Raw genomic sequence first — 25111 nt, 5'->3', positions numbered from 1 at the left:
GCTTCCTTTTTTTTTTTTTAAAGAATTATTTTTGTTTATACAACAGCTGGGGTACAGGCCAGAGTTGTGGGAGGGTGAGAACATTCACCAGAGACAGAGCAGGGAGCAGAACAGGCGGACAGATTGATAGCACTGCTGAGGGGAGCAGCGGGCGAGATACCCCATCATGTGGGTATCTCCCTGGCTGACTGGGAATCGAACCGGCACTGCGGAGGCTGCGGACAGTTTCACAGCGCTGCGCTCAACCCACTGCACCACCAGGGAGACCCAGAGGGGCTTCCTTCTGGAGACACCTGCTGGGCAGACCCGGCCTCTGCTTCCAGAGAGCCAGGCGGTGCATGACCCTGTGTGCACAGAGGTGAGACTGGCCAGGAACCCTGGCTCCTGCAGGGCCGTGATGTGTAGGTGGCTCTGAAACGCTGAGACATTTCTCCTGTGCCACTTGTCCATGTGGAATCTTCTGGCTGTCCTGAATGCTCCTGCAGTGCCGCCTCCCTTTGGGACTCATTCAGAAAACAGAAGAAATCAGTTTATGGCCTTTGGAGAAGACAGAATCGGAGGCCTAGAGTTGCCCTGGCTTGGTGTCTAGACAGGAAAGAGATTCTTAGAAATTAAGTAGCTCAGTTCCTTTCTCTTTTATCTCACTGTGTGGGCCTGGACTTTACTTATGATAAAGAACATTCTCTGAGCTCCTTTGTGCATGTGGCCTGGAAGGAGCCAGACCGGAAGCTGAGAGATGGGTTGGTGGGCTGCTGTGGATAAGGACCGTGTTGGCCAAAGAGCAGATCCTATTAAATAAAACCTTATGACAAGATATTCCAGAATGGACCCCATTCTCTACAGTGAATACACAGGAAGCAAGTACTCGTGGGCATTTTGGTAAAAAATGATTTCTCTTCCTTTTCAGTGCAAACCTCGCGGGAACCCGGCTGGCTGGAGGGCACCCTGAACGGCAAGAGGGGCCTCATTCCACAGAATTATGTCAAGCTGCTGTAGCACCTGGCCTGTGAGGACCCCACACAGACCCTGGCCCCTGCCTTCCTGGACACAGGGGGATCACACATCACGGATCGGCTCTCCGGGGGTGGGGAGGGGGTGCAGACTGCCAGAGCTGGGGGGAGAGGGACGCATGGCCAGGATGAGTGCTCTGTGGCGTGGGAGAAGATGAGCAGAAAGGACTCTGCCCTCGGCAAGCCTGGGACTTGTGATTTTTTCCTTCTCCAGCCTCTAGCGGGAGGACAGGGGGTGTCTTCTGCCAGCACAACCTCTTCCACTGGCCGTTGTGCCACTGAACACCTCCGTACATCCCCTTGGAGATCTGAGACGGACCTACCTGCCCTTCCTTGAGTGTTGCTTGCAGGAGGTGCTCTTAGCTCTGGCAGAGGAGGCGTGGAGGTGGCCGCTGCTGGTGGGCAGGGTATTAAGTGGGCTCAGCCCAGAAGGTGCCCCTTCCTCACCGGCCTGCCGGAGACCACAGACTCACTCTCCCCAGCGCACACGGCGTATTTATAACAGGCTTCTTGTTGGTGCTTCTCACCTGTGTGCTACTTTCCAGACACCACCTTTTTGCCCCAAGGTCTCTGTAAATAAAATAAAATGTAATTTACTATTTGATTTGTGTGATCACGGTGGGGGGACGGACGAGACGGTGCTGTTGCTTCCCTCTGTAACGTGTTTTGATTTGGCAGCCGCTGGATGGAGATGCGTTCTCCTGGGATGCCGGCGCTCTCGCAGGTAGAAATGATGGACGAGGAGCCTCGCTTCTGGCACCTGAGCATGTTCCCAAGTGCCCTCCTGGAAGGCCGCCTCCAGCCACCTGAAAGGGCCTTTCTCCCCTGGCCTGCGTGACCCCCGGCCAGGGAGCTGGGTGGGGACTTGCCTGCTGTTGGTTTGTGTGGGAGCTGCTCCTGCGCCCTGGAGGCCGGCCCTCCCGACACGACACAGTTTATTGTGCGACTCTCCCCACCTCTCCCCGCCCCTCTGTTTTCCAGGCCTCGGTACTGACGTCTCCCTCTGGAGTTCTGAGACCCTCCGGGAGGAGCCTCGGCCACAACTCCGCGGGAAGCAGCCCCAAGTGAGGGTGGCTCTGATGCGCGCTCATTCTTCGCAGCCTCCAGACGCCAGCAGCAGGCTCGCCCGGCCTCCGGGGAAGAGGGACTTCTCCTTGGTCTGCTGGTCACGAGCCCTTGGAATGTGGCTTTCACTTTTGGTGACTTCAGGATTCTGAAGCCAGGGCCTGCCCTGGGGGTCTGGTGCGCCTCTTCTCTATGGCAGTTCCTGGGCCAGTTGGACTTGTCACCTGCGAATTTGTCACAGGGAGGACAAATTCTGCTCCTCCCCAGGCCGGCTGATCCACCAGCCTGCTGCGTCTCAGCTCCCAAGTCGCCTTACTGAGACCGCACAGGCTGTCAAGTTTGGGGTCCTATGTGAACAGGGGGATGGGCCCACTCAAGAGGATCCAGGAAGCACATAAAAGTAAAGACAAGCTCAGTGCGGTGCAATTTAAAATAATGAACTGTGGTAAGTATTGAGAGAGCTGAGATGCTCAGGGCTGCTGAACAGTAGCCGGCCCTGAGGCCTGTGCACTGGGCAGCTGGGCCAGGCGTGGGGGTGGCATAAACTTCCCCTCCCCTGTCCTGTTTTTAGATGTACTCCCTGCCCACTGCTTGGGGATATAGAAGGGAAAACTGGCTTCTGAGCAGGGGTTACTGGTGCACCCCACTTTACAGAAACTCTGGGGGTAAATACAAAGCCTAGAGGCAGTAGCAGAGGGAGTGATGGCCTGGCTGTATCTCTAATGGATGGATCCCCACAGGCGTGGACATAAGAACTTCCAACAAGGACTGGACTTGTGTGCTTGCTTGAGGAATATTCCCATCATTCAGAGTGAGGTAACCTACTGCCTCTCCAAGTGCTATTAACCCTCTAAGGTACTTATTACCATTTACTCTGTCAAGGAAATTGCCACCGAATCTGGCCACCTGTGTGATCTGGGGCAAATTAAATGAACTCTATGATTCTGTCCCTGCCTCCCAGAAAGAGAACGGTTCCCTCATGCAAGTAGCTGCCCATCACACCGCTGGTGCGATGGTGCCAGGCGCTGCTGTGCCTGTGCTGTGAGTGCTTTAGGCCTGCACTTGGTGACCAGGGCCACCTGTGTACCACAGGCTGGCAGCATGTTGGCATCAAGCCTCAGAATAACTAGCTGCAGGGGCTGCCACTGCAAACTCTTTGGGAGCCAGGAAGCACTGGATGGCATTGGGGCTGGGGGAGGGGTGGGTTGCTCTGTTAGCAGGAAGGGTGGGGCAGGCTGGCCAGAGTAGGGGTGTCCCTGGGCCCTGGCCCAGAACATCCAGCAAACACTGGCAGATCTTCAGGTTCCCAGCAGGTGAACAAGGTGTGTCATGGGGGGTTTGGGTATGCTGCCCCGCTCACTCAGCTACCCTGCACCAGGTCTGCAGCCTGAGTGCCTTCTCATGAGGCCGGACTGGGCGTTGGGCAAAGGAGGACACTCAGATTCTGTATTTCCTGCTTGGAGTGGCTCTTGCGGGGCTGGTGTCTGATGGTGTCAGCCAGGATGCCCCCTGGCAGTCTGTGACAGGAAGGAGCTTGTGGGGCCTGTATCCCCACCCCTTCCTTGGAGGTGTCAGGAGCCCCTGCCATTTGGCATGTTGGGGAAAGCAGGGGTTGTCTGAGCCAGTGAGAGGTTCACCTCATTCTTTCCCTACAGTGATTGGCTGAGCTGGGAGGAATTAGCCATTTATACAGGAGAAGGTGGAGGTTTGTGCACAGGTAGCTGGTTGCATGGTCCTTCAGCGGCACGGTCTTGCCCCTGGGGGCCAGTCAGGAGAATGAGAATGTTGGGGTGGAGGGTGCCCTCTCCTGAATTCAGGTCCATGTCCACACCCCATGGACCTCATTTAGAAAAAACATGATTGTGGGTGTAACCATGGAGGGTTGGGCTGACGTCCAACGGCGCGTCCTTTTGAAAAGGTGAAATGTGGGCCCAGGCAGGCATATGGGGGGAGGACAAGGTGAAGAGATGAGGAGAAAATGGCTTTCTACACATCAGGGAGAAAAACTGTCTGGAAAAGGTTATTTCCTCGGGAGGAGCAGACCCAGGGGACACCTTGATCTTGCACATGTGGCCTCCCTGCTGGGAGACACTGAATCTCTGTTGCTTATGTCACCCGGGCTGTGGCCCTAGGGAGCAGAGTAGCCACAAGTGCCTGCCTTGAGCTAAACACACCCAATTCTGAAGTCTGTTTGGTGACCTTGGACAAGTTCAGCTGCCCTCTATGCTCCAGTGTCCTTCTGTGGAGAGGGCAGTGCTGGCCCCATCGGGAGGCTGTGACGAGTGATAATGAATGGTAAGTGTTTGAGGGGTGCGGGGCCGGACACTGGGTTTAGTAAACGGGGAAGAGGGGAGAACCCAGGTCCTGGTGGTGGGTGGTTTAATTTCTGCCCCCCTTCTCATCTCCCAGCCCCTCATTTCTTGCCCCCTAGAATCTCTTCAAAGCCTTCCCTTGCTTGTTCTCTTTGCCCTGCATTTCTGGGCCTATCTCCTCCTGCCCAAGGGCACATGCTGTCTCCTTATTCTCAGCCTTGTCACCTCTGCTAGCCCAAGTCTCTCCGCCTTACTGGCTCCCCTCAGGTCTTCAGAATCAGCTTGGGTTACGCCTTCCTCAGCCAGGTGTTTTCCAGGCCTCTGCATCTTCCCGAGCGCACATCTTCCCTTGCCCGCTGTCCGAAGGTGTGACTCCGGGCCATGTCCTCAGCGACTGCCCCTTGCCCTGCTTTCTCAGATGCCTGTCAGCACTCTTACCTTTTTTTGCTACCTTACTTGGGTAATCTGGCAGATTCTCCCGGTGCTTTAATCTCTGGCTTAAAGTGTGACAGTCTACTGGGTAGAAGACGACATCTTTCCTATCAGAAGATCAACTTGATGGGCTTTCTGTCCAACAGGGGACCTGCTCTTGGAACTTCGGTGATGTATTGCTAGATTTGTCCCTTCTGGGAGGATTTAGCAACTGAGAAAACACAGGAGGCCCACACTTGGGGGAGTAGGGGAGTGTGATCAGACCCAGATCAAGCCACTTTTCATAGAAGCCGTGTCTTTGGACCAGGCTGGTTCAGGGTGTGAAAATCCAAATGGATTTTTCAGCCCATGGAAAACTTGGAAATCACTGTTTTGGTGACTTAAGTTCTATGACAAAATATCTGAGTGATTGCTAATAGTAGATTGATTTCATAAGCCCAGATCTCACTCCTCACCCCAGATCCATGCTCTTGAGGGGAACCCACCCATGCCAACTGTGAGCCTGGCCTTGTAACTAGCTTTGGCCAATAGGACAGGAGCAAATGGTGCAGAGACTTCGAAAGTGCTCTATTTCCCCACTGCCTCAGAGCTTTGCCTCTTAGGAAAATAAACCCAGGCTTGTTTGCCAGAATACCATGTGCCCACATGGAGCAGAGCAACCCTGGACTCCTGTGCAGAGATAGGGCCCGCAGCCCAGCATAACCGCCCAGCGGAGTGGCCTTTGCTTACTCATGAAGTCCCAAGAATCAGCCATGGCCCATTGAAACCACCAAGTTTGGGGGTGGTCCGCAGCCACCTACCTACCTGCTCCTCTGCTCCACTATTCACTTTGCTTTGGGTCCAGACTTTGGCCGAGCTGAGAGGTAACAGTCTGAATTGCTTGTTATCCGATGTGAAGGCACCCACTTTTATTTCTAAGAAAACTGCTGCACTTGCAATTCGATGACTTGAGCTACTTGTTATACTCGCAGAGATCCTTGTAATCAAGTCATTTTAGTCTGTGTATACTTGTGGTTTATCAGGAAGTATGTCAGAGCTGATTGTAACATAAAGGGACAGTGTTTTTGTTTGCTTGAGGGGTATTCAACATACAGAAGCTACCAGCCCCCTAATTATAGATGTGTCACTGGGCCTGTGCAGTGGCTGGCTGGTTCAGGGGCAGAGACTGAGGATTCTTAAATGTGCAGCTGGATTCTTTGGGCCTGAGAGCACTTTTAGAAATTCTTAGAAACATCCATACTTGACCCAAGAGTGAAGCCTGCTCTATTCAAAAAGCGTTCCCACTTCAACCAAGCATGCCTGCTCTGTGGCTCCTGCCCGCTTCAGTGGGCTCATGGCCTAAGACTGCTTTTGTTTACAGGAGGGGTGGTCTGTGAAACACTTTGCACCCCAATAGGTCAAATTTTCTAAGAAAATTATCTTCGTTTATAGATGTTAGACAAATGGATTTGTGCACAGCACTTAAGTTTTTTCTTTTTGTGCTGTTTGATGAATAAGCTTTGTCACAAATCTATTGTGTTAAAGCAAAGGTGGATTTGTTACTCTCAAAAAGCAAATGGTTTGAATCATCACCAGTTAAATGACACCTTGAAAATGCATTTATCTCGTGGGAAATGTTTTCTGGTTGTGCAGTGAACTAATAATGGCTTACACTCTTCTGTGGTCCTTATGAATGGGTGGCATCCTGGGCAGCGGTCAGGAGTGTGAGGATGAGAAGCAGCCCGGCTGGTGGGGAGCAGACAGCCTGAGGACAGGGGTGAGACAGCGAGAAGAGCTCACAGAGTGAGAATGCTGGAGTTGGACGGGTGTCTGGCCTACTCGCGAGTCTGTACAACGAACACACTTTCATGTGATCGTGATGATAATAGGCCATGTGGATCTGCCAGTGGGGGAGATGCTAGGACCTCAGATAGCACTGAACCCCACACAGACTGCCATTCTCATACACCCCCAGGGGAAGTTTAAAAATTAGGCACAGTGGGCCTCCCCTGGTGGCGCAGTGGTTGAGCGATGGACTACGAGGCTGCCTCTGGAGCGCCGGTTCGTTCCCTGGCTGCCGGCGAGGGTCCCACCAAAAGAAAAATAAATAAAAAAATAAAAATTAGGCACAGTAAGGTAATAATAGTACTATACTACACTGCAATGAAATATGTGAATATGGTCTTAGAATATCTGTTTGTAGTATTTTGAGACATGGCTAACTATGGGTAACTGAAACCACAGAAATCGGGAAGTGCTGTACATTATTTAGCAGCTACCTGGTAACAATTGCTACTAGTTACAGGGATACTTGAGTGCCCCGAATAGTAACAGTAAAAAAATAAGGCCTCTACTCAGTCCCAAAACAGTATTGACATGTGGCTGACACAGTACTTTTCTCACATGGAAAAAAACTGTCACCCCATCTTGGATTCAGGCAGAAGCACATGGACTCAACTTGGAAGGGCACAGGATCCAGGTGTCCTGTAGACATTCCAATGAACTGTTTCCAAAACAACAGGTGATTAAAGTAAAGGATTTATTGTAATCTGCTTACAGTCCTTTGCAAAGACAGACATATGTTTTTGCATAAAGATATAAATTGCTTCATTTTAAACTAATTTAGTGTTTTTTTTTAAATTATATGAAGTTTTGGTGAATTATGAATTGTACCAAACCAAGATTTTTAAGAGCAATATGGTACAAAAATAAGAGCAGACAGACAATTTGGACCGGGACAGGCATTCAACAGTGAATTTAGAATATGGCTTTGCTGTTTAATCAAGCAAAGTTACCCGGAGACACACAAAGAGCCAGTAACTTTGTTAATACAAAAAGCTGATGCAGACAGTCTCCATTCCAGACCTCGTGACGTCGAAATTCTGATTTCATGAAAAGTCAGTCTGAGCTCAGTGTTGCTCTTGTAAGCCATTTCTTTTCTAGAAACACCCAGTCTGCATGCTGTGTATTTATCACCTTCCAAGTGCGGCTTTCCTATTGCTGTGCATGTTAAGTTGACTGCATTTAAAGATCTGCCTATAAATTAAATTCCTGAAGTTGCAAATTATGTAAGAAAAACTCCTCCCTCTGAGTGCAGCTTTCACAGGTTTCCCCTGGCATAAGGCAGGTGTCTTTTGAGACAAGGTCATGTTGCCTGCGTGGTGAACCCCGGAGAAGAGTGTCGGTCCCAGCGCTGCCTTCTCCCTGCCTCGGGCTTCTCCAGGTACAGCTTTTAGGTTTGGAAAAGACTATGCTTTCACTGAGTACCTGATGATTATCATCACGTTTCAAAGATTAATTTGGGCTCTATTCAGAGTCATTTATTTAGTGCAATCGTATTGTTAAAGTTTCCCCAAAGACATACAGGTTTGTGATTTGGGGCGAGAGAAAAGCCGTAAATTGCATCTGTGTCAAACAGATGAATTAAAATATTTTAGTGCCACTGTCTTGCTTATATGATCTGCAGGGTTTTTTTTTTTCCCCCAAAACTGTTTATGTATAAAATGTTTTTTAAAACCTACCTTTTAAAAATCTAAAAACCCTCTAATTGTTGTGTGGTCTCCACACTGCTCTGACTGGCCCAGGCCCATCAGCGTGTCCCCGGTGGTGCCACCGCAGGGGCCTGTGTGTGCCCGTGTGCGGTGCTGGGAGCACCAAGCCCCTGTCCACGACCAGAAGTGAACCTTTCACCTTGTACTGACCTAGAGTGCATGGGATTTTTTTTTTCCCCCCAAGGAGAAAATTCAGTTTTCTTGAAATGGGCTGAGCATGTGCTCTCTGAGCCGTGGGGTCTCCAGGTCTCACTCTCTGCAGGTTGATTCTGCCTCTTGAGGAACAAGGAAGAGGAGCCGCACCTCACACAGTGGCACGCGGGGGCCCTCCTGGCACGTGCGTCTTGTCACGTGACACCTCAGGGCGCTGCAAGGCCCCCAGCCCCTTGCTCCCTGATGGAAGTAGGATGAAGCAGAACCCGACCTGCTGTGACGTCCCCCCAACACCTCCAGCGGGAGACCGAGGACAAAACAAAGGTACGGAAAAAGTAGAAAGGCTTAAAGACGACCGAAGAGGTTTCAGTGTGGTTATTTACAACAGAGACTGTAAAATGGTAAATTAGATAATGAAGCTAAAAAAGGCACAGCTTTCCCTTTCTTAAATACACTGTAAACGGTTCGTGATGCATGCAGAACATTTCACTTTACAAAAAAAAATTTTTTACCTTGTTTGTTTAGACAAAGATAGTACTTAAATAGTCTCCAGCAAAATAGAATTCTTTCAAAAATACTTTCCATTCATCCTATTAACCATTAAAGTTTTTTTTTTTTTTTTTTTTTTTTTGTATGTGTCTCATTTACAAAAGTTCCTTATACCTTATTTCAGGTCCTTCACAATTTATACATACAGTAATGTACAGCACAGCAAAAAGACTGCAAAAAATTATTTGTAAAGCCAACACAATAGATACTAGAAATTGAAACCAAGGCGTTTGTTTCAACATTTTATCCATTCTAATTAAATAATAAATGGACGCTACGGGGTGTGTCTACCAGTGATGCAGAAGGTCGTGGGCAAATGGAGCCTCAGAGAACGCTAATCCACGCCGCGTGCTCTGTTATTACACAACAGGTATCTGGATATATTTTTTCTGTTTTGTGTGTTTTTTTTTTTTAAATAACAAAAGTATATTAATGCCCCATATTGACTATACGTTTTATGTGCAAACCAAGGGTAAGCTTTAAAAAGTTCGTTAGTCCTTGAACCCTTTGAAAACAAGCGAACGATACCAGAAACTACATGGCATAGTTAAAACTTCCATCTGTTAAAATAGCAAAATCAGAGTTATTGACTAGATATGGCTTTTCATCCAGAGGAGCAGGGACGAGTTTCTAAGCGCTGGGAGTGGAGAGGGAAGAGTCCTTTAGACCACTCAGGTGTTGCCGAATCCACGTCCAATTGCTTTCCCGGCTCCAAACCCTTGACGTGATTTTAAACTTGAGAAACTGCTGAACGAGTGAGAATCAACCATCACATGTTAAAAATATGATTTCTTGGGTCCTTCGTGGGTGTGGAATAACACAGGGAAACTTAAGGCAAAGTTCTTCTGGGGGGCGGTCTCGTGTCACTTCCGGTGGAAGTACAGGGCCTTGGCGTTCCCCGACTCCACCTTGGGCAGCTGGTCGCTGATGATCTCCACCAGCATCGCGGGGAACTCCACCTTCAGCGCCTGGGACTCTCGGAAGGTGTAGAAGCAAAATTCCAGCAAGTCACTCACCAGCTGCAAGAGAGAGAGAGGTGATGCGGCGAGGGCCCCGCTCCGGCCCCGGCCCTCCGGCGTCTGCGCGAGGAGCTGCGGAAACTTGCCAGGAGGCCAGGTCTGTGGAGCTGCCTAGTGGACACAGGTGAGGGGCCGAGGCGGAGGGGCTCCCTTGCCTGTTGTGTGCATCTCGTGCAAATCAGACTGAGCCCAGAGTTGTCTGTCTGGGACTGACAACAGGGACAGTGAGCCTTCCCAGTGGCGGGCTCCCTGCAGCGGTCTCATCGAGAGCTCATTCCTGCACATGTGTATCTTGGGCCCCTGGCGATGGGTGGAGGGCCAGGTGGTGGGCAGCCAGGAGTGAGGGGCAGGACAGTGGGCCTTGCTGGCACATCCCACAGTCTCTAGATGAGCTGTGGGGGCACCCCCCACCCCCTTCAGGCTCCCCAGGAGCTGAGGGCTGAGGTTTCTCAGCTGCTTTCTTTTTGAGATATAATTTATATACATGTTGTGTGAGTGATGGAAGTACAGTGGGGGCAAAATAACTGGCAAGCGACCATCTCCGGGACACGTAACCACTTCTTTTGTGGCAAGAACATTTAAGATGCGCTCACTTAGCACCGTGGACGTACATAATACAGGTTTGTTAACTGGGATCACCAGGCTGTGTATCCACCTCCCCAGGACTTATCAAACAGTGTGAACTCCCTGTATCTCTGACCACTTCCTCGGGCCCCCGGCAAGCACTATTCTACTCTGTTGCTACAGGTTGGTCCTCGTTGGACGCCACATAGAAGGAGCTCCTACGGCACTGTCTTTCTCTTGATGTTTGTCACTTAGCATAACCCTCGAGGTCCATCCGTGCTGTCCTGAGGGAATGGCTTCCCTTCTCTGGGCTGAGTAATAGTCCGATACGCATGTGGAGGAAGACATACCCACCACATCCCCGTACCCACTCTCGGCCACTTTCTGTTTCAGGCTGACATCGAGAGCGTGGAAGCATCAAGGACACCTCTCCTGTTGGGCTACTCTCCTACGGTGACCCCACGACCTTTCTCAACCTCCTGGGCCTGAACTGCTCCCAATTCTGTAAGTTAAAAACCAAGCGATCCCCAAATTCAATACAGCACCGCAAGTTGCTAGTCTACTCCCTAGAAATAGGATTTCAAATAAGAGAAACAAGCTAATTTTTCTTAATTCCCTGTCCTTCTGGGGAGAGTGACTTCTGGTCATTTCCTGCTGTGAACATGACCTGCCCTGAATCTCTCTGTAGACCAAGTGTAACCCTCCCTTAGGATTTAGGAAAAAACTCAGTTAGCAAGCCGAGGCAGGCAGGAAAGAAGTGTAAAGGCCTTTAGCACGGAGCAGAAATTGAGAAAATCTCACCGGGTAACATGAGCCTGCAGGGTGGCGGCTCCTTGTGTGGGCTCATGGGACTGAGAGAGAATTAGCACCCGGGGCGTTGGGCCACGGAAGGTGGGAGACATGCAGGCGCCTTCTGCACAAAGTAGCCACCCTCCCCTTGCCTGTGACCTGGGGGCATCAAGAGGATCCGCTCCCCAGGGCTGCTGCAGAGAACTGGCCAGAAACTCGTGCTGAGCAGATGTTGGGTCTAAGAGGCTGAGAGGTGCTTTTGGGGTGCGACTTTGGCTCTGTCCTCCCACTGCCCCAGACTCCTTCATTCAGCCGCAAACCACTTTCTCCGGGGGACCCAGTTTGTAAGACCTGTTCTCGTTCACCCTCATGCAACTTCGTCCTCTGATGCCCCCACCCCCATCAGTGGGGACAGGTGAGCTTTGTTTTTGCCTTTCCAGACAAGAGGTTAAGGACCAGCCCCCACACTTTTACTTTAGTTGGCTGTGAGCTAAAAGCCAGCCATGCAGGGTCTCCCTATCTAGCTGTAGAGCCACAACCAGCGGGGCACACCCTTCAAGGGGGAGAACAGAGCCCTGGCCCCCGCTATGGGGGACCTGGATTCGCCTTCCCCAGAAATCTGCGTGGGTGCCTACAGGGCTGTAGAACGTTACACCGAGGGTATGCATCAGTTTCTGTATCACCCTGCATGTCTGCATCCGAGGGTCCTTATCCACCGTCCGGATTCCCAGCCTCTGCTCAGGACTGGGCCTGGGGAGAGTACAGACCCCACTGCAAAACCCTGCTCCTGCGGCCTCAGGTTCGATGGTGAGCTGGGGGGGGCAGGGAGTGGAGCAGGAGCTTGGGAAAGGGCACCTGCTACCTGTCCGAGTAACGCCACAAACGGGCCAGGCAGGGCACTTCAGCTTTGCAGTTAAACACAATGACCCACATGCAGAAGCAGAGTAAACCTGTTGCTGCACACAAGGCAGCGTGCACGGGGACGGGGCTTGTCCCCACCGCTGCGCTGCCCCGGGGAGCTCCCAGCGCGAGCACCAACCAGGAGACACTGATAAACGGAGCCAGGGCGGCGTCTCCCCGCACTTCTGGTCCATGTGAACAGGCCGAGCCCAGCCAGCTGCCTAGGGGCTCGGAGGGGGCACAGCCTGACTGAGCAGGGACAACGCTGAAAATCGCTGCAGGACTCAGCTCATGGGTCCTGAGTGAGGATGAAACCCGGGGAAGGGAGCAGGGGGAGTGTTCTGCCCTGCAGCGCCCTCCGGCTAACCCGGCCAGCAGGTCAGAAGCCTTCAGGACAGGACCCACAGGCCCTTAGCAGGTATCTGAGGTAGGGGGTGCAGCAGTGGCACTGACCGGCCAGGATGGACCCTGGTTCCTGAGCCCAACTGCTGTCACAGCCACACTCCCCGCCACCGCTCATTGCTGGGTGTCAGCCCCAGGCCGGGGCACCCACCCAGGAACCCAGCATGGTCTCCAGCCCAGAGGATCCAGGAAGCAACGGTACACAAAGGGTACAGGGCACATACCTTCCCCAGGCACCCCCTCTCAGGCAGGACTGGGCTCTGCATGACTCCAAACACTTCTGCACCCCCAACACTATTCCTACCACGAAGCCAGAAAACAGGGAAGAGCTGAGTCCTGGGGTGCAGGTGGGTGGCAAACCCAGCCCCTCAAAGTAAACCCCTTACAGACATCTCTGCATGGACAGGCGGACAGCCCTCAGAGAGAAACCAGCCTTTTCCTCGGTCACTCTCTCAGGAGATGCAAGTTGCAGCTGCTTTTACTGGTTTTCCAGGCACCTTTCCCCCTCCGATGCCCTGGTCTCCGTAGCCGTCTCCCTGCTCATGGGGCGCCCTGGTCTGGAAAAATCCTTCCTCACCCCTGAACTCACCAGGTGACCCACGTCCACATTTACGCTGCGTGGGTCACGTGTCTTACGGGGACCCCTTCACCGCTGCAGGTTCCTGGAGGGCAGGACCCACCTCCCTGGCCCGGGCGCGAGGGGCCTCGCTCCTCCGACTACTTCCAAGCGTGTAGGTGAGTGCTCGGGAGTGGCTTATCTTAGGCTTTATTTTTAGGGCAGCATTGGCTAGTTCTCACTGTAATGTCAAGCAAAAACCAGGTAATGACAGTCGACGTCTAAGTAAGCAAGCAAGCAGAACTCAATTCGTGGGGCTAACCCTTTTCATCCCCCCCCCCCCCCAAGATTTGCTCTTGACTCATTTAGGATGGGTTTTAACCTGACTTCCCACACGTGCCACCCGCCGGTCACTGCTCACGGTGGTTGGAGGGGCTGGCTGAGGTGGGAGGAGGAAGTCACAGCGAGGAGAAGCTCCACCTGCTGCTCCATCCGCACAAACTCCTGGACGGCAAAGAGAAACGGCTCAGCCCTCTGATGCCCACTAGCTCTCCCTGGTAAGTGCCAGGCTTCGTGGAGGGGTAAGAACCCTCATTACAATCAGTAAGACGAGTCCCACGGTATTAGGAGTCACAGAAAGTCGTGGGTGTTGACTTTTCATTCTGTACAAATTGTATCAAGAAATTGAGCTGGATGCTCCATGTCATTTATCCAGCCTGACCGGCTGTCGGGAGCCTGGCAGGTCATGGGAGGGCTGATGGCACCGGGATGGAAGGATTCAGCACAGGAGCAAGCACTGTCCATCCCTTTCCCCTGCTCCCTGATAAGCAGGAGGACCCAGCACCGCTAAGTCACACAATCTCCAGTGGTGATGGAGCACCTGGAGGGAGTCCCGCTATTGCCAACACCTACTCACCTCCACAGGACTCTGCTCACTCCTGCATGTTCTAACCAGGACCCAGTTTTTGACTGAAATGAACATTGTGGGGTGGGCGGGAAGGGGAGGTTGGAAGCTCCCTGGCTAGGGGCAAAGATACATAAAGCTTCAGCTCTAAATCCTTGACAGTAACAGAAGAGGCCGGCAGTCACGTATTCCAGGTGTCCCTGCAGCACAGGACAGGGCCGTGCAAGGATGACACATGGAGTCAACCCTGATCAAAGCCCCAGCCCAGCGTGCATAAAGTCTGCTGTATGGGATGGTAACATGGTGCAAAGGTAACAGAGCCCCCAAACTGAATATTGTTTGTTTCTACACCCAGAGGAACACACAAGGTTATACTATGACTGCCTTGCAGGTTGCCCTCAGAAAGCCTGAACCCACAGTGCCAACCCGGAGTGCTCCTGGCAGGAGAGTCCAGAGGCATCTAAGAGGAAAAGCACCAGAAAGATACCAGCAGGGAGGTATGTCAGCACAACACTTCCCTTTTTTTGTCTCCTTTTTTCAACGAAGAACTAGACATCCACAAAATAAAGTGCCAGTGGGGCAGGTCAGAGAGGCAGGATGTTAAATCAGTGGGGCAACACCTATCTTCTCGCTGACAGGGGGAATCTGGAGAGTCTTGCCAGAGGCAATAAAGAGATCACAGAAGACCATCCTTCCTGAGGAGAGACCCCAGCATGCACGCAGCAGCGAGAGTCAGAAGAACTTTACCAGCGCTGTCCCCACAGCTCTGCCCAGGCAGCACGCAGCAGTCACCTCTGCAACCGGGAAAGAACAGTAAGCGGGTGCCCAGCCTCCCTAGAGACGGCGGACCTCCGTGACTGGAGGAGACCGAGAACAGCAAAGGGCCTTCATGGGACATGGTTCCCGCTGTGTTCAGCAGAAGTCCACTCGTGGGTCCCTCCCTACCAGGCCTGCCGGCGCCGCGACACTGAGCGCAAGGTCCAGGGTGAGCAAGGGTAAATCAGACTAGAGCTGTAGCGCCACCTTTTGGAAAGTGGAAGAGAGGTTTCTAGTCCGGTGAGGTGTAAGGAGCAAGGGAAAGTTCTTGAGTTTCAGAAACATTTCTTTTGTTCACTTCACATGGCAGAAGCCAGTCAGAACCTTGACGGCTCACACCTACCAAGAATATTGGAGAGCTCAGATACAGATTACAGATATGTTATTTGCATGGGAAACTTGCTTAAGAATTCTGTCACGGTGGGACAGTGGACCTCTACCAAGGCAGAGAAAATCCTAGCTAGTAACAGCACCGGTGAGGAGCTGACCCCATCTGAAGGCAACCAGCAAAGATTTAAAGTGTCTTTTACTTTCAATGTGGAAGCAATAAAAAACCGTAAGTGAAATGAAAAATCGAGTTAGGGTATCACCAAAAGATAGTCATTCTGCATACCTGAGACGCAAAGAATGAACTGTAGAACTCAATGGAATGAAATAAAAAATGCAACAGAGAGCATATGAGTAGAACAAGGGGAAGATAGGAATTCTGAAATAGCCCAGGTAGAGGAAAAGAATGGAATATACAATACATGCAGAATATTAGAACCGGGATACCAGAGAAAGAAGAGGGGCAGAAAGCTTAAGAAATGACTGAACTTCCTAAGTCTGGGGAGAGAATGTGACATCTGGGTTCATAAAGCTAATAGATTATCCCAAAGATAAACAACTGAAAAAGAAGGGAGAAAGAGATTGTAACTATAAAGGAACCCCTCTTAGCCTACCAGATTTTCAGCAGAAATTCTACAGGCCAGAAGAGAATGGAATGTTATATTCCAAAGTGTTGACATTAAAATTATGAGCCAAGAATACTCTGACAAAATTATCCTCCAGAGATGCAGGAAAACTACTTCCCTAGACATGAAAAAGCGATGGAGTTCATCACCACTGGACCAGCCTTGCAAGAAGTGCTAAAGTTTATGTTGAAATGAAAGACACTGATCAGTGACATGAAAACATACAAGTGTAGCTACTGTAATGTCTAATGAACGCACCACAAAAGCAGTCAATCATGACATCAGAAATATAAAAGGGGGTATAAGGAGTATAGATGATCAAAGTTAAGTTGCTATTAGCTTAAAATTGAAATGTTTTTTCTACGAGATGTCTTATGTATGCCTCACGGTAACTATGAGGCAAAAAACCTTGAGCAGAAACGGGAAAAACAATGATTAAAAATGACATTAATAAGTCCTTACATATCAGTAATAACTATGTAAATGCTTGAGTTAATGAACTGAAAGATACATAGTTGGGCATTATTATTTTTATTCTTTCAGTCACTCTACAAGAGACTCACTTCATCTTTAAGGATGCACATAGGCTGGACATGAAGGGGATGCAGAAAGCTAGCCATGCAAGTGGAAGACAAGGTATTAGCTATATTTATATCAAAGTAAGCTTTAAGCCAAAAGTGTAACAAGACAAAGGCCACTATATAAAGGGACCAATTAATCAAGAAGATATAACAATTGTAAATATATTTACAGCCAATATTAGACTGCCTAACTATATTAAGGAAATATTGGGTATAATAAAAGGTTATGTAATTTCATGGCAATAAAAAATTTAAAAGCTCTCTAATGAACAATCTATCTTTGTACTTCAAGGAACTAGAGAAATAACAAAGATCAGAGTGGAAACAGTTCATTGATCTAGTCTATGAGCTGGTTTTTCAAATAGATAAACAAACCTTTTTTAGATAGACTCAAAAGACTCCAGTCAGAAATACAAAGGATAATAAGAAACTACATATTTCTTTAAAAAATATAGACCAGCAATTCTGCTATTTACTTGTTCAAATTGATTTGTCCAAGACTGTATTGGTAAATTTCTAGAACCTAGCAAAACAGTCTTGGACAAATCAATTTGAACAAATAAATAGCAAAATTCTAAAGCATTTTTCACAGAAATAGAAAACAAAACAAAACAAAGGTGGAAGCCTCACGCTTAGAAGAATATGGTCCTGGCATAACAATACACTCAAGTAAAGTCAGTTGATAGCCATGAACGCTCAATGGGAAAAGAACAGTTTCTTCAACAGATAGTGCTGGGGAAGTGGAACAGGTACATACAAAAAAAAAAAAAAGACTACTGTCTTGCATCACATACAGAGATTCTAAATCTATAAAATAGCTAGAAAAAAGCATATAGGCAATAAGCTCCTTGACATTGGGCTTAATGAAGTTGTTGTGGAGTTGACTCCAATGGCAAGGCAAGGGAAGCAAAAGTAAACAAATGGGGACTACATCAAACTAAAACAGTTCTGTATAGTAGATGAAACCATCATCACAACAAAAAGGCAACTGCCTGAATGGTGACAGATACTAGCAAATCATATTTCCAATCAGTGGTAAATACCCAAAATCTATAAAGAACGCAGAACTCAACAACAAAATTGTGATTAAAAACTAGGCAGAGGACCTGAATAGATATTTTTCCAAAGACAACACATAAGACATTCAACATCAATAATTACTACGGAAATTACAATGACTATTATATGAAAGACAGGAAATAACAAGTATGGGAGAGGATGCGGAGAAAGGGAACTCATTCACTGTTGGTGGGAATGTAAATTAGTATAGCCACTATGGAGAACTGTGTGGAAATTTCTCCAAAAATTAAGAGTACAAATACCATCTGATGCAGCTAGTCCACCCTGGAGATTTTTGCAAAGAGTATGAAAATACTAATTTGAAGATGTATATTTTAATGACAGAATCATTTACAATAGCAATGATATGAAAACTACTTAAGTGCTGTTGGGGCATGAACAAGGCTGCTGTGATATATATAGCACAGTAGAGTCTCACTGTCTGGGCTACTCAGACATAAAAGAAGAATGAAGTCTTGCTATTTATGATAATAGGGATGGACCTTGAGGGTATTCTGCTAAGTTAACTGAGTCAGATGGAGAAAGACAAATATATTTGTCAGTGGAATTTAAAAAGAATAAACAAAACAAACTCTAAGAAACAAAGAATAGAACAGACTGGTGATTACCAGGGGGAAGGGTCGATTGTATATCCGGTGATGGGTCAAGTGTACAGATGTGAAATTATAATGTGCATCTGAAATTTACAGAACATTATAAACCGATGTGACCTCAACAAAAAAAAACAAAACCAGACAGACTTTTGGAACAGAATAGAAAGCTCAGAACTCTTTCCTTACATTTAAGGTCATCTTAGATAAGATAGCTAAGAATAGGGAAAGGGTGATAATCTCGTCAACAAATGGTGTTGGGAAAACTTGATAACCACATAAAGAAAACTGAGCTGGAACCCCTGTTTCACACGACTCATGCAAGTAACTCAGAATGGATACTAATTAGAAAGTACAGGAAAGAAGCTTCTTGACATTGGTCTTGGCAATGACACCAGAACACAACAAAACTCAATGAACAAGACTATGTCAAACTAAAAGAACAGCACAGCACACACAGAAAATGGAAAGGCAGCCTACAGGCTGGGAGAAAATAATTGTAAACTATTAAGAATTTATGCAATTCACTAACACAAAAACAAGCAATCTGATTAACAAGTGTGTAGAGAAGCTAGACAGAAATATTTCCAATAAAGATATCCAAATGGCCTACAGGTACCTGAAAAAACAGCCAGCATCACTAGTGATAAGGGAAATGCAAATCAAAACCATAATGAAGTATCACTTCGTACCTGGTAGGATGTCATCAAGAAGAGATAAGCGTTGGCAGCTACATGGAGAAAGTGCAACAGTTGGCACACTGTTAGTGGGCATGCAAATTGGTTAAGCCACTATGCATGGAAAACAGCAGGGAAGTTCCTCAAAAAATTAAAAATAGAACACCATATGATCCAGCCATGGGCCTCTCTCTAGAGGAAATGGAAAGAGGATACTGAAGAAATATCTGCACTCTGTGTTCAGTGCAGCGTTGGTTACAATAGCTGTGATAAGGCAGCAGCCTTAGCGCCCATCAGAGAAGATGCCTTATACACAAACACAACGGTGTATTATTTGACCTTGAGAAAGGAAATCCCACCCTGTGACGGGTGACAACCTAGGTGGACCTTGAGGCGTTACCTGGAGTGAGCTAAGTCAGGTAGGGAGAGACAAGTCCCACAGGTGGAGTCTGAAACAGCCTAATTCACAGAGACAGAGACTAAGATGGTGGTTACCAGGGCCTTGGAAGATGGTAGAAGTGGGGAGATATTTAAGGGAAAAATTTGCCATCAGTAGGTAAATACATCCTGGAGATCTGATGTACACAATGCTGTAAACCTCACTGTTGCTAAGGCTAAATTTGAATTGTTCCCACCATCGGACACACATGATGTGACCAAAAAAGGTGTGTTAACCCTATGTAGTGGTACTACAGTATATCCATGTATCGTTTTTTAAGTATAAATCAACATGTTGTATATGTTAAACTTACACCATGTCAATTACACTGCAATAAAAAAGATACTGTCAGTAAACTATCTAAAAAGGCTGGTTTTTCAATGCACAGCAAAAGGCACTTCTTGGTCAAAAGTTTAATAGGGAGCAAGTTCAGTGCATCCAGCTAAGTTAGGCCGGGGAGCCATCTGGATAACTAATGGGAAGTTCGGGTTCTGTGTTAGCTCTGACGTCAAGCTGCCATCTGGAAGGGGGTCTTACTGATTCCCCTTTTTAAGAGACTGCAGTCCTCTGCTCAGGGCCAGGCAGGCCCATGGACAGGGGCCACTTGGCTTCAGTGTGTCCCTGCAGCAGGACACGAGCCTCCTTGGTCTGCTGGCTCTGATGGGAGCTCAGCATGTGGGGAGCCCTCCCATGAGGGTGAGCAAAGCCACGGCCCTCCAGGCAGGGGGTTCGACCCTGTCACTTGGTCCATTGAGGCGAGGCTGCCTGGTTCCTGAGGGAGGGTTGCCCCGTGGCCCCCCAGGGCTGGGTCCAGTGTGCTCACTTGGGAGGCCTGCCAGACCCGCAGTCCAGGAGTGGACAGGCTGCTGGGGTGGAAGTGGGTGTTGTACACCATCGCATAAAAAACCAAGGGTATTTCTGAAAACTCACGCCTGCTCCCAGAAATTAGCACTTGATTGTTATCTGATGTCACATTAACTTGTCCCTCATTACCATTTTTATAATAAATTCAACACTAGTCATTGATTCTGGTCAGTGATGAGTATTAAACCTTCCAAATAGGTTATTTGGATGCTGTGCTAAGCAAGATGGGTTCAATTTCCTTCTAATTTTTTTTGTACTTAAATCTATTTAATTTCCCCCCGCTTAAGTTTCCTTGTATTACCAGCCCTGTTCCAGATCGCAGCTCCGCCTCCTTGTGAATAAAGTCTATTGTATGTGTAAAAAACACAAAGAAAAATGACACAATGGAAAAGGAGAAAGTAGAGCTTAAAGATAAAGGGATAATTAGAACATTGCTGAAAAGAGGAATTCTAATGAAAGGGTTGTATTTGAAACGCATTGGCATGTTACTGTATATAGAAGTATGAACTTTTCCTAATTTTGTTTTCAATATTTTCTAGATCCTTCTTGCAAATGTACACTAAACTGAGCAATGTAAAAATCTACACCAATTCATGTTTATAAGTTACTAACTTTAATATCGGGTTAAATGAAGATTTGAAACTTAAATCCTTGTCTCAGCCTCCGAAAGAAAAGAAACACCAAGGAATGGGGGCCCCCCCGGCAGGTCAGGGGCAGCAGCCTTGAATTCAGTAGGGACAAGGTGGTCGCATTTATTTCCTTGTCCCTGTGGTCCTAGTGAATGAAGGCAGTTTGGGGGGCTGGCAAACTATGGTGTGCAGGCCAAATCTGGCCTAATAACTATTTTAAAAATGGAAAAAAATTACAGAAGTTTTCAATGGTCAAAAAAATGTCCAAAGTAATAGTTTTTGATGTGGGAATTAAAAGGAATGGTTTTATTGGGACATAGCCATGCTCTGTCACTTAGATACCGATGGCTGCTTCCATCCCCAATGGCAGAGCCGGGGCCTGTGACAAGGTGAACAGTATATGGGGAACAGGTTTTGGTTGTTTGCTAAAATGTATAAATCAAGCATAAAATGTTTCCTGACTTCGGAAGTAATGAACTGTGGAAAAAGACAGTGTGAAATCAAATATGGCGGCACCTAGACCTGGCCTTCCAAACAGTGTGTCTATAGATTCCCTGAACCTTTAGGAAATGCTTCAGAATTTGTCATTAAAATGGAGATACACCATCTCTTGGGTCTTCCTTTTATTTGACTGTTCCTTAGAGTCATTCTCTTCGAACCTATAGTCCTTGTAGGTGTCATACATTTACAGCTGACTCACTATCCATGGCGGCCGGTTCCATAAAGCCACTGGGAACAGTGCCTGAGCAGATATTCAACCCTTTGCTCGTAGGGGAATCCAGGGCTAGAGTCCCACAAGCTACTGGTCACAACATTCTTATCAAACGATCAGAACATAATATGTGGGTTTCTGTATAATGGCGCCTTGTTAACATTCATTGCTGATTTCTTACCACTGAACGTATGGGCAACAACATTATAAACTCTACAGGAACCTTAGCAGACACACTTTCTCCATAAGGCACACCACAGCCTTCTCGCACTTAGGAACACTAGACACTTCATGAGCACTACATTTGGGGGACCATTTTAACAACAAAGTCACCAATAAAAATCTAAAAATATAAAAACAACCAGCATTCCACCGAGGATGGCCAAGGATGCATATTTGCAGTGTGAGAGCTGAGAAAGAAGGCAGCCCATCACCTTGTTTGACCCCAGCTGGAAACATCATGTTAGATGACGCAAATATTTTGCTGCTCTATGTGTCTGTGAATGAGTGTGAAAGTGCTCATGTATTGATTGGGAGGCTATAAATACATTTGATCTAGCAGGCGCATTTGTAAATACAGAATCTGTAAATAACGAGGGTTGACTATGTGCACTGTAACCAGACACATTTTCTGGGCCCCTGAACCATGACCTTGATCAAAAAAAAAATTGCTCAGCCAGCATCTTCCTACCCTTTTAAATCTCAGTCAGTTAAAATCATGGCACTGATCATTATTGTCCTCTTTCCTCTTGCTTCACAACATCTCCCACATGCAGCAAGTCTTCCCTCTTGGTGTGTCCCATGAGGCTTAAGTTTAAGGCTCCTTTGCAGTGTATGGATGCATCTCGTGTCCTCCCATTCTATTCCTCCTCCACTTTAGCTGTCTGGCTGTCCCACCCCTGCCACCTTCTTCCCAAGACACATCTGCACAGTGTGCTGGTGTTGCAAATTGCTCTTCACGCTCATCAGCTCCTCTAGTCACCATGATTTTAAATAGATTATACTATGCCCAGGATGGGCTGCCAATGAATGCACATGGAAATGCATGGTCTCTTATTTGAAGTTTGCTAAGAATTTCAAGATGGTGGCAGAAGAGCCTTATGTCACGCCCCGGACCCCTCCACCAGGGGCGCCATGCTGGCGCAGTCAGGGTGGGGAGGGGCTGGCTCTGCAACCAGCCTCTCCCACAGGTGCCACTTCTCTCCACCGCTCCTGCCCTGGGGCCCCGCCTCACTTGTGAACCTGGGAAAATGCACTTAATCACTGTCTTAATTCTTTTCTCCCTAAAAAGGGTGAAAATATGAGTAAATATTGCTATTATTCACTTCTTAGAGAGAAAGGACTTACGGTGAGGTGATTAAGTGTAAATAGTAATATTTACTCCTCCTTGTCTCATGGAGATATTAGAAGGATTTAATGACAGGACTTAGGAAGAAAGGCACTAAGTAAATCCCAGGTATTATATAGTTATTTTATATCATAAGAAGAGGGATTTAGGCTGCATAAGAAGGAGGGATATATTGACACAGGTGTTAGACAATGAGGCAGTTTTCCAGCATCTTCCCTAGATGTATATCAGATTAAGAAGAGCTTCCTGTGTGTCAGGTTAGATTTAGATGTGATTTTCTCTGAGAAGGGCTTCTAGGACCAGACTTGCAGTAGTTCTACCTGATATTTTGTTTCTTCCAGCAAGTTCACCCTCCAGCATCACAAATCTTGTAGATTCAGGTGGTGGTGAAATGCACAGAAGGCCCTAGTTTTTCCCCAGAATTTTTATGAAAGTTGTTCACTTAACAGAATTTCAAAACTAGCACTGAACAATGACTTACATTCCATGGACAGGCACCTTATTAATTTCAATTAGTAATGAAGTCAAGAGAGTTCTAATCCTAAGAAAGGCTCCCTCCCTTTAAATAAATTGGGATCACACACAACTTTTAATTTTGCCAGTCCAGGATTTAAAGCAACAGACTATTATCATCATTATATGCTCATAAGAGAAAGATGCTGACACCAAAACAAAGCCCATGAAAATATCTGCAAATCATGCATCTGAATAAGGGGTTCATAGCCACAGTATATAAAGAATTCCTGCAACTCAACAATGACAAAATAACTTAAAAAATGGGTAATGGGCTAGGATAGACAGTTCTCTAAGAAACTAGTGGCAATAAGCACACGAAAAGGTGTACAACCTCACTAATCCTCGGGAAACTCAAATCAAACCCACAATGAGAGATCATGTTAACACCCAGGAGGGCGACTGCTATCAACAACAACAACAACAATGAATAACAAGTTCGAAAGGATGTAGAGAAACTGGAAACTCTGTGTCCTGATTGTGGGAACACCAAAAAAACTGTGGGGGAAAAACTTTTGGTGGTTCCTGAAAAGGTTAAACTAGAAATATATGACCGTATGATCCAGCATGCAATCTACCTCTAGGGATACACCCAAAGAATGGAAAAAAAGGGTCTCAGAGACAAGCTGTACACCTGTATTCCAAGCAGCGCTGCTCCCGCAGTTAAGAGATACAAGCAACCTAAGTGCCCACTGACAGATAAATGGATAAAACAAAATGTGCTATATATGTGGAAGGAAATTCCGACACACGTGACAACACGGATGAACCTGAAGGTCCTTCCCCTATGTGAAATAAACCAGTCTCAACAAGACAAATACTGCATAAGTTCTACGTTCACACACCTGAGCAGTCAGAGTCACAGAGACAGTGAATGGTGGTGGTGTTGGGGGGGGGGGGGCAACCGCACGCTGTTAAAAAGGTCTGGAAATTCAGTTTTGCCAGATGAAGATTCTAGAGACTGGATGTGCGAGCATGTGAATTTACTTGATGTGACGGCACTTTACAGTTAAAAATGGTTAAAGTCGTGCATTTTTCTGTCTGCATTTTACAACAATTTCAAAAATGAATAACAAAACTCCTAATTTGAATTTCCCCTCATTTCCCTAAAATCTAATCCAACCACCCCTAAGGCTATTACCTGGTTATGGACCAGCAGCTGAAAGCACTGCTTTTAATAGTGTGAACATTAACCACTGAAACTATGTGAATGTTTCAAACCAATCTTTCCCAAAGAGGTCAAGAAATAACCCAGATTTTACCTTTAGTCACAGAAAGCCACGCCCAACCCAGAAAAAACAATGAGGACAAAGTTCCGTGGCTGCAAGTGGAAATTCACCGTCATGATAACGAGTGTGATGCAAAAGCGCTGGGTGAGAAAGGACCTGGGTCCAGCGTCACTAATACCATCACGAGCTGGGATGCAAGATGAGCTCGGAGGCTTCTTGGCTGCCTTCGATGCCAAATTCGGTGTCTGTCCTGACCTAGTCACACGCCCGCACGGGACCATGTCTGCACACCTGGATATCTCCCTGCGCTGTGTCCACATCTCCGTATCTGTAGGTAGCACACACATATGCGTGTAGTATACACACACACACACACACACACAGTGTGTAATAAACCTTGCACTAATACAGCATGACCCAGACCTGGATCCTGTCGGGGATATAGTTCACCTGGGGTCATTTGCAAGGATCATTTTTTGCTCGTTACTGTCATTT

The 25111-nt window shown here is 47.6% G+C and overlaps 2 protein-coding genes and 1 long non-coding RNA gene across 12 annotated transcripts in view; 2 read left to right on the top strand and 1 right to left on the bottom strand.

Moving 5' to 3' along the window:
• ARHGAP10 (Rho GTPase activating protein 10) overlaps positions 1–3258 on the top strand; it is a 253278-nt gene extending 250020 nt beyond the window's left edge. For all 7 annotated transcript variants that reach the window (XM_054690276.1, XM_054690272.1, XM_054690274.1 and 4 more), the window contains one exon: positions 908–3258. In XM_054690276.1, the coding sequence (XP_054546251.1) occupies positions 908–996 (89 nt within the window). In that variant the 3' untranslated portion in view covers positions 997–3258. The remainder of the gene's footprint in view (positions 1–907) is intronic.
• A 5016-nt stretch (positions 3259–8274) lies between these two features.
• Positions 8275–16990, top strand: LOC119234905 (uncharacterized). 4 transcript variants are annotated; one of them, XR_008549933.1, is made up of 6 exons: positions 8275–8826; positions 9176–10194; positions 11028–13838; positions 14348–14496; positions 14577–14682; positions 14824–16990. It is a non-coding gene; the product is annotated as an uncharacterized LOC119234905 (long non-coding RNA). The 4 variants fall into 4 exon arrangements; XR_005122707.2 differs by having other exon boundaries at positions 9176–13838; positions 14354–14496; XR_005122708.2 differs by having other exon boundaries at positions 9176–13838; positions 16498–16990.
• Positions 9883–25111, bottom strand: part of NR3C2 (nuclear receptor subfamily 3 group C member 2) — a 290543-nt gene continuing 275314 nt past the window's right edge. The window contains exon 10 of the mRNA XM_037497992.2: positions 9883–10070. Coding sequence (XP_037353889.2) covers positions 9915–10070 — 156 coding nt within the window. The 3' untranslated portion in view covers positions 9883–9914. The remainder of the gene's footprint in view (positions 10071–25111) is intronic.

This window comes from Talpa occidentalis, unplaced genomic scaffold, assembly GCF_014898055.3.
Source record: "Talpa occidentalis isolate TD23 unplaced genomic scaffold, MPIMG_talOcc4v2.1 talOcc4.8, whole genome shotgun sequence".
In the NCBI taxonomy this organism is placed as follows: Eukaryota; Metazoa; Chordata; class Mammalia; order Eulipotyphla; family Talpidae; genus Talpa; species Talpa occidentalis.
This window is presented reverse-complemented; position numbering and strand designations above follow the sequence as displayed.